At 47.2% G+C, this 9,410-nt stretch overlaps 1 protein-coding gene across 1 annotated transcript in view; it reads left to right on the forward strand.

Moving 5' to 3' along the window:
* The first annotated feature begins 3,639 nt into the window (after positions 1–3,639).
* The window catches only part of WDR82 (WD repeat domain 82), a 36,332-nt gene continuing 30,561 nt past the window's right edge, over positions 3,640–9,410 (forward strand). The window contains exon 1 of the mRNA XM_011986284.1: positions 3,640–3,656. Coding sequence (XP_011841674.1) covers positions 3,640–3,656 — 17 coding nt within the window. The remainder of the gene's footprint in view (positions 3,657–9,410) is intronic.

Here is a 9,410-nt window from a genome sequence, read left to right on the forward strand (position 1 = left end):
GGCGGAGCGGAATCCGGAAGTGTGGGTGGGTGGATCGGCGCTGGCGGCTGCGAGCACTGGCTGAAGCTGGGGTCTGGAAGGGAGAGTTTAGGATATTGACTCCTTGCTGGCCACCAACAGACCTGGAAGGAGTCACCTTCAGTCCTCATTTTCTTAATCTCTACATTGAGGGTAATAATCCCCGCCTCACTGATTGCAGATTTTTTTTTTCGAGACGGGGGTCTCCCTCTGTCGCCCAGACTGGAGTGCAGAGGCGCGGTCTCCGCCCAGTGCAACCTCCGCCTCCCAGATTCAAGCGATTCTCATGCCTCAGCCTCCCGAATAGCTGGGATTACAGGCATGTGCCACCACGCCGGGCTAATTTTTGTATTTTTTAGTGGAGACCGGCTTTCGCCATGTTGGCCTCTCTGGTCTCCAACGCCTAACCTCAATCGATCCACCCACCTCAGCCTCCCAAAGTGATGGGATTACACACTTGAGCCGCCGCGCCTGGCCTCTCCCTTCCTTTATCTTGTACGATCAGTCAGCAGATACACCCTGAGGACTGGGCTGAGCAAACGAACTGAGAATCACTACTTACCCACAACTAACCCCTTCTGGAGCCAGATTAAGTAATTCCCGCTCCTCTCCATGGTTTTTATTCCACAACTTATTAGTGTTCTCCCCTCTCCCACCATGGGCCACCAAATACAACTCTGGCCTAGCAAGAGTTCCATTCCGCGATCCTCAAGCACATAAGCTGCATGTAAAAGCGAATGACTCTGGACCTTCCTCACTGTCCCTGCTCTCATGCTGGGCCCACCCTGAGCTGGCTGGATGCCTTCCCACATTCATAAGATGAGTCCTCATCAGACTCCAAGAACACAAAACAGTTCACTGTTTTTACTGATGTTTTCTTATGGAGATAGAGGAGAGAGTTACATCACAAATCACACACTTGATTTCCTAACGATTTTATTGAAACATGTTTCTTGGCAGGGCCCAGTGTTTCACGCCTGTAATACCAACACTTGGGGGGGCCAAGGTGGGCGGATCGCTTGAGCCTAGAAATCCGAGACCAGCCTGAGAACATGGCAAAACTCTTATCTCTACAAAAAAAAAAAAAAAAAAGAGCCGGGTGTGGTGGCATGCTCTTGTAGTCCCAGCTACTCGGGGAGGCTGAGGTGGGAGGATCTCCTGAGCATGGGAGGTAGAGGCTACAGTGAACCTTGATCATGCCACTGCACTCCAGCCTGGTCCCATGTCTCAAAAAAAACCAACCAACAAACAAAAACACATTTCTTTCTCCTATTTTTGAGGTGGTGTCTTGCTCTGTCACCCAGGCTGGAGTGCAATGGCACAATCTTGGCTCACTGTCACTATACTCCAGCCTGGGCACAATCTCGGCTCACTGCAACCTCCGTCTCCCAGATTCAAGCGATTCTCCTGCCTCAGCCTCCCAAATAGCTGGGACTACAGGCACCCGCCACCACGCCCAGCTAATTTTTGTATTTTCAGTAGAGATGGGGTTTCACCATGTTGGCCAGGCTGGTCTCGAACTCCTGACCTTGTGATCCACCCACCTTGGCCTCCCAAAGTGCTAGGATTACAGGTGTATAAACAATTACAGGCGCCCGGCCAATATAAACAATCTTCACCTTTCCCCACGCTGGGGAACACTAATTGCCACTGCTTGGTGTCTGTGTTTCCCTGATGGCTGCCCTCACACTTTATGCTTGAATAAATTCTTTTAACTGGACCTCGAACCTTTTGATGATTTTTAGGTTGACATTAGAAATGTGTTTTTGGGCCAGGCGCAGTGGCTCATCCCTGCAATCTCAGTACTTTGGGAGGTTGAGGCAGCTGGGATCATTTGAGGTCAGGAGTTGGAGACCAGTCTGACCAATATGGTGAAACCCCATCTCTACTAAAAATACAAAAATTAGCTGGGCATGGGCCAGGCGCAGTGGCTCACACCTGTAATCCTAGCACTCTGGGAGGCTAAGGTGGGTGAATCACCTGAAGTCAGGAGTTCAAGACCAGCCCGGTCAGCATAGCGAAACTCCGTCTCTACTAAAAATACAAAAATTAGCCAGGCATGGTGGTATGTGCCTGTAATTCCAGCTACTGGGGGCGCTGAGGCTGGGAGGCTGAGGCAGGAGGATAGCTTGAACCTGGGAGGGTGCAGTGAACCGAGATTGCGCCACCGCACTCCAGCCTGGGTGACTCCGTCTCCAAAAAAAAAAAAAAGATTGTTTATATAGGCAAAAACGGGTGCTGACCGGAATTACATTTTCCAAAAAAAGCTAACATAAATACAAGATTTGATTGGCTACCATTTATTATACTCGAAGGAGTTTGCTTAACATTCTATTGTAAAGAGACAACAATCACAAGGGTCTCTATCTCCCACATCATCTAGTCTAAGTTTGAATGAAGAATAGGGAGCCTGGTTAATGTATAACATTTCAATATAAAGGTCAGGAAGCAGCAGTCATGGATCAGAGAAGAAAAAAAAAAAAGCAATGCCTGCTCAGTTTCCAGGGTTTAACTTTTCTCCTTCACATTATAAATTGAGAATGTCCTGAAATTTTCTTTTCTTTTCACACCCCCTACCTGCTCCCTTTGGCAGTTGCTACATCTCTCTGTAGGTCTCCAAACCATGCTGTGCTCTTGTCATGAACCTTTACCCTCCCCTGGCCCCCACTTCCAGCTCTCTCCCTGGAATATTTATATTTTTGAGATAGGGTCTAACTCTGTCACCCAGGTTGGAGTTCAGTGGCATGATCTTGGATCATTGCAACCTCCACCTCCCAGGCTCAAGTGATCTTCCCACCTCAGTCTCCCAAGTAGCTGGGACCACAGGCATGAACCACCATACCCAGCTAATTTTTTGTATTTTTTGTAGACAGGTGGTTTTGCCATGTTGCCCAGGCTGGTCTCAAACTTCTGAGCTTAAGCCATCCACCTGCCTCCGTCTCCCAAATTGCTGGGATTACAGGCGTGAGCCACCACACCCGTCCTTCTCCCTGGATTTTTCCTTTTAAAATATGAAACTGTGTATTCCTTCTCCTAAATGATTTCCCACCACATCATCAAAACAAAGGCATCCTCAGGTGGAATTGCCCTCTTTAATGTGGGAGAGGTTGTAAATACTGAAAATTTTATTGTTTTTCCTTGGTTATGGTCGGCTGTCTTCATCCATCCATGCATTTATTCCTTTTTCAGACATAATTCAAGAATTTCCTGAGTGCCTTCTGTGTGGGCCAAATGCTGTAGCTGCTGGGATAGGTAAGAAGTGGTACTTTTAATTTTAATTTTTTTTTTTGAGAGACAAAGTCTCGCACTGTCGACCAGGCTGGAGGACAGTGGTGATTACAGCTCACTGTATCCTCAACCTCCTGGGTTGTAGCAATCCTCCTGCCTCAGCCTCTCAAGTAGCTGGGACTACGGGTGCACACCACCATGCCTGGCTAATGTTTTGGAGAGACAGGGTCTTGTTTTGTTGCCCAAGCTGGTCTCAAACTCCTGGACTCAAGCAGTTCTCCTGTCCCAGCCTCTGAAAGTGCTGGGACTATAGGCGTGAGCCACTGTGCCCAGCCTGGGCTTGCAGGGTTGCTCCGTGGGAGGGAAGGTCAGCTGTGTTGGAGGCAGGGTAGAATGGAGCTGTGTCCTGTGTAAGGGCTCTAAAACACCTTAAAGCTGGGAGGCCGAGATGGGCAGATCACTTGAGGTCAGGAGTTCGAGACCAGCCTGGCCAACACGGCAAAATCCCGTTTCTACTAAAAATACAAAAAAAAAAAAAAAAAAAATAGCCGGACGTGGTGTCATGCACCTGTAATCCCAGCTACTCAGGAGGCTGAGGTGGGAGAATTGCTTGAACCCAGGAGGTAGAGGTTGCAGTGAGCCAGGATCACACCACTGCACTCCAGCCTGGGCCACAAAGTGAGACTCTGTCTAAAAAAATAAATAAATAAAATAGGCCGGGCGCGGTGGCTCACACCTGTAATCCCAGCACTTTGGGAGGCCGAGGCGGGCGGATCACGTGGTCAGGAGATCGAGACCATCCTGGCTAACACGGTGAAACCCCGTCTCTACTAAAAATACAAAAAAATTAGCCCAGCGTGGTGGCGGGCGCCTGTAGTCCCAGCTAAAGGGGGGCTGAGGCAGGAGAATGGCATGAACCCGGGGGGCGGAGCTTGCAGTGAGCGGAGATCGTGCCACTGCACTCCAGCCTGGGCGACAGAGCGAGACTCCGGCTCAAAAAATAAATAAATAAATAAATAAATAAATAAATAAAAAGGAAACACCTTAAAGCTATTTTTCTTGGAAGGAGGAGTTGGGTAGAGTAAAACAAAGCACCAGGAAGCAGTTCAGTTATGACTAGGCAAGTCACTGATGAGAGGCCACTAAAACTGTGTATGTTGGATTGTTTGGGAAAGTTTTTAAGCCTTTGGAAACAGTGCTGTAGTTTTAGAGACAGAGGCCTTGGCCCTGAGACTCTAGGCAGGTCCTCCTGGCTCTGAGCAGTCAAGGCTTATCTGGGAAGATTCCATCCTTTCCTTCCAGACTAAGAAGGCATTGTTTCCTAACAGTGGTCTTTGTTAAATGTGAATGATTGCTTGTCCTTTGCCCTGGAAACAGAACACAAGCTTTCCAGTGCCGAAGCAGAGTGTGAATTCAGACTTTAGGGCTTACTGGCTAAGTGACCCTGAGAAAGTTAACCTTTCAGAACTTCAGAGTCTTCATCACAATATATTTCCAGTGCATGTAGAGAGACTCACTGTTGTTGCTGTACTAGTCCTGGGTTGAGCCAGCTTCATGGGTGTGACCTGTGCAGTCAGAAGGATGCTGCACTTGGTTTAATAGTCTGTTGTTGCCATCTTAAGATTCTTAGCAATTTTTTAACACGGGGCCCCACAAATTGGGTAGTTGGTCCTGCTGCCAGGGAAAGATACCCTCTTTTTATCCAGGCCCCTTGCTCGGAGTCTCAGGACCTCTCTGAGGAATTCCAGTAAAAGTGGACATACATTAGTAACTACATTTATTATTTCTAGTAATATTCACGTATATCCCACACGATTTTCCATGCACACACTTATATTTTCTCTAAATAAAAATGGCTTACTTCATCCTTGTAATGTTTATTTTTTCTTTTTCTTTTTTTTTTTTTTTTTGAGACAGAGTCTCACTCTGTCGCCCAGGCTGGAGTGCGATCTCAGCTCTGCAACCTCTGCCTCCCAGGTTCAAGCAATTCTTCTGCCTCAGCCTCCCAAGTAGCTGGGACTACAGGCGCACACCACCATGCTTGGCTAGTTTTTGTATTTTATGGTGGAGACGTGGTTTCACCACGTTGCCCAAGCTGGTCTTGAACTCCTGACCTCAAGTGATTCACCCACCTTGGCCTCCCAGAGTGCTGGGATTACAGGCGTGAGCCAGTGTGCCTGGCCCTTATCTGAGGAATTTAGAAAGGAGCAAAGACCACCTGGTGACCATCCAACAGGCCATCCAGAGGCAAAACTCCTCATCTGGGGAAATTAGAAGTAATTAAACTTCCCTAGTATCTAAAGTGGGGATCTGGTTCCACGCCTCTTTCAACTTTTATAAGTAACTAAAATTTCTAGGCATCTCTGTAATGCCATGCTGAAACTCATTTTACAACCCTAAGCTCCGGCCTGAAGGTCCATAAATGCACCTAAGGAAGATCCACCAAGGCCTTCAATCCTCTCGCTGGGGTGCCCCGCTGCACTTTTCTGCAGCCTTCTTTCTTTCTAAGAAATTTTCCTTTTTCAAACCTATACTGTTGTCATTAAATTCCTTTTGCCAACCTGTGAGGCGACCACTTCCTGGTGCTGGAGCTCAGACACCTCACCAGGCATTTTGTGTTCCAGTGTTCTGCTTTTCATCTTTGGCAATTAAGCGCATGCACACACACGCGCGCACGCGCGCAACTGTCCCAAAGAAGAGAGTCACCTGATTCTAGTTATTGCAAGGGCTGTTTAAGCGTGCACACACACACACACACACACACACACACACACACGCAACTGTCCCAAAGAAGAGAATCACCTGATTCTAGTTATTCCAAGGGTTATGTGAGAAGTTAGTCTATCTCTAGAGAAGCCCTGCTGCTGGGCACTGGAGCTCAGAAATTTATCTCAAAGAATTAGGATTCATAAGGAGCTCTCTGTTTTGGAAAGAGGATACATTGTTTAGGACAGTTTCCATTTTCAATTGTGTAGCATGAAACAGAAAAATTTAATAAATGGGCCAGTCAAGTGTCTGGAATCCTTTGGATAAATTAATTTATTCAATTAATCCATACTGAGCTCTGGCTGGGCTCTGGACAAAATGGGAAGCAAAATTACTTTACAACCATATAATAGAATACTATGTAGCCATTCAAAATGATTGTATCGATACTTATTGACCTGGAATATGTTCATAGTATGGGTAAAGTTATAAACAATATATTATGAACCCATTAAAAATGTATTTCAGGGACTGGCTGGGTGTGGTGGCTCACGCCTGTAATCCCAGCACTTCGGGAGGCTGAGGCAGGCAGATCACTTGAGGTCAGGAGTTCAAGACCAGCCAGGCCAACATGATAAAACCTCATCTGTACTAAAAATATAAAAATTAGCTGGGCATGGTGGCGGGCACCAATAGAAGGCTGAGGCAGGACAATCACTTGAACCCACGAGGTGGAAGTTACAGTGAGCTGAGAGCATGCCACTGCACTCCAGCCTGGGTGACAGAGCAGAAAAAATAAATACATAAATAAATAAATGAAAAAATCAGAAAGGTTCTACATCAAAATGGTAAATTTTATGTTATATATATTTCACTATAATAACAGACTGTAACAGTGGCTATCTCTGGATCCCACGTTTTTATTATTTGTATTTTTTAGTTTTTTTGCAATGAATATGTGACAAGCAAAATGACTACAAATAAAAGGAAATATAAAAAATTAAGTCTGATGCTCTTTTAAAGGCCATCTGATTCACTCCTGACTGCAGCTTTCTCTCCATTCACCCATCCAGATCTGGAGCCGGCTTTCTGGGTCACTTTTTAAAGTCCATCTTTTCTTTTTTTTTTTTTGAGACAGAGTCTTGCTCTGTTGCCCAGTGCAGTGGTATGATCTCGGCTTACTACAACTTCCGCCTCCTGGGTTCAAGCAATTCTCCTGCCTCAGCCTCCCAAGGAGCTGGGATTACAGGTGCCCACCACTGTGCCCAGCAAATTTTTGTATTTTTAGTAGAGACAGGGTTTCACCATTTTGGTCAGGCTGGTTTCGAACTCCCGACCTTGTGATCCACCCACCTCGGCCCCCCAAAGTGCCACCACACCTGGCCTAAAGTCCATCCTTTAAGGCAACCATGCTGTTGGGCTGGAAGCCAGGAGAGCCCCACTATAATAGGGCAGGGAGCCAGGCTAGGAATTGGAAACAGTAAGAATGTGAAACAGGATGAGCATTTGAAGACCCTCTTAAAAACGAAAAAAAAAAAAAAGACTGCATTCCAAAAATAATGCAGAAAGGCAAGCCTTGGGAGGAAGGTTTGGTCTTAACGGTGAAATCTGGAAAAGGTATAGGAAGTACAATACTTGAAAGATACCCTGAAAAGATTTCTTTTGGCCGGCAACATTCAGTAGATTACAGCTGTTTCTGTGGTTATTTTTGTAGATTAACATGGACCAAAATACGGCATCATCTTACTGGGCGCGTTCACTTCCCGACAGTTCCAGAACATGGCACTCGATCTGTCCTTGTTGCCTTCTAAACTATTCGAAGCAGACTCTGTATCAGCCTTTCTAGCTTCTGAAATACAGGCACAGGAATTACAGGGAAGCAGAGTGAGTGATCTGGGGCATGGAGGGTTTTTCTTCCATTGCTGTGCAGTTTGGAAAGTTGCCATCTATTCAGGTTTCACTCAAACCGGCTTTTTCCAGACCCCAGAACAAATTGTAGCCAGAAGCTCTGCTCTTTGTCAGGAGGCAATTATACCCCAGACTTAGCCAGGAACTTGCCCTCTTCCCTTAGAGAACAACTTCTCTTTATGTATAAGGATCCTGGCTCTCCTTTTACCCAGGGGGTTGGGATACAGCCTCTAAGTTCTTTCTAGAAAGACCCCAGCTGTCCCAGGGTTTCCATTTTGTTTTTTACCATTGCACAGGTCTCTGGATATCACACCTTCCTAATAGCGACTGAAATGTCTCATAGCCTTTCCTTGTTTTTGTTTCTCTTTCGCTAAAGAAAGCAAAAATAAATCATCCCCATCTCCACTGTTGGAAACCCCAGGCTTTTTAACCTTTGGAGGAGCTTCACACAAGATAGAGATCTGTGAAGCTACATAGGTTGGCACTGAGTTTAACCCTTTGCCCATAAAGTTAAGGTTAGGAAGCTTGGTTCCTATTTTCTGTTCAAATACTGTTTTCCTTTGTTAGAGATAAACTTCTTTTAAGGCAAAGAATCACTTATATGATAGAACCTTTAGAATAATCCTGTTGACTACAAACAGGATAGTGCAACTCTTCCATATCTTGAATGTGGTGGTGATTGCATGACTGTGTTATGGGTGTTAGAACATAAAACTAGCCACTAAAAAGGCTAATTTTTGGAGGGAGACCGTCTGTTCTGTCGCCCAGGCTGGAATGCAGTGGCACGATTTCGGCTCACTGCAGCCTCTCCCTTTCTCAATTCTCGTGCCTCAGCCGCGCCATCATGCCCGGCTAATTTTTTGTATTTTAGAAGAGATGGGGTTTTGTCATGTTGGCCAGGCTGGTCTCAAACTCCTGAGCTCAAGCGATCATCCTGCCTCGGCCTCCCAAAGAGGTGGGTTGGAAAGGCGTGAGCCACCGCGCCCGGCCCAAGAAGGCTGATTTTTACTGTACCTAAAGTCTACCTCGATTAAGAACACCAGGCCGGGTGCGGGTGGCGGGCGGACTGCCTGAGGTCAGGAGTTCGAGACCAGCCTGGCCAACATGGTGAAACCCCGTCTCTTCTAAAAATACAAAATTAGCAGGCGTGGTGGCGCGCGCCTGTAATCCCAGTTGCACGGGAGGCTGAGGCAGGAAAATCCCTTGAACCCGGGAGGCGGAGGTTGTGGTGAGCCGAGATAGCGCAACTGAGCGACAAAGCGAGAGACTCCATCTCAAAAAAAAAAAAAAAAAGAGGTCGAAGCTGTCTAAGCGGGCGCTGCGGTGGACTAGCGGTCAAGCCTGCCCGCGAGCGGCTCACCTGATTCACCCCCAAAACCGGCCTCCAGCGGCGTACGCGACCCTGCAGTACCCCCTCCCACGCGGCTTGTGGTCGGGAAGCCTGCAGGAGGCGCCAGAGCCTTCGCAGGGGTTGCAGTCTCGCGCAAGGGCCCTCAGCTCCCAAGGCACCCGCAACCTTCCGACCCCCGGAGAAGGCCCCGCGCGTCTGA

This window comes from Mandrillus leucophaeus, unplaced genomic scaffold (genome assembly GCF_000951045.1).
Source record: "Mandrillus leucophaeus isolate KB7577 unplaced genomic scaffold, Mleu.le_1.0 Scaffold296, whole genome shotgun sequence".
In the NCBI taxonomy this organism is placed as follows: domain Eukaryota; kingdom Metazoa; phylum Chordata; class Mammalia; order Primates; family Cercopithecidae; genus Mandrillus; species Mandrillus leucophaeus.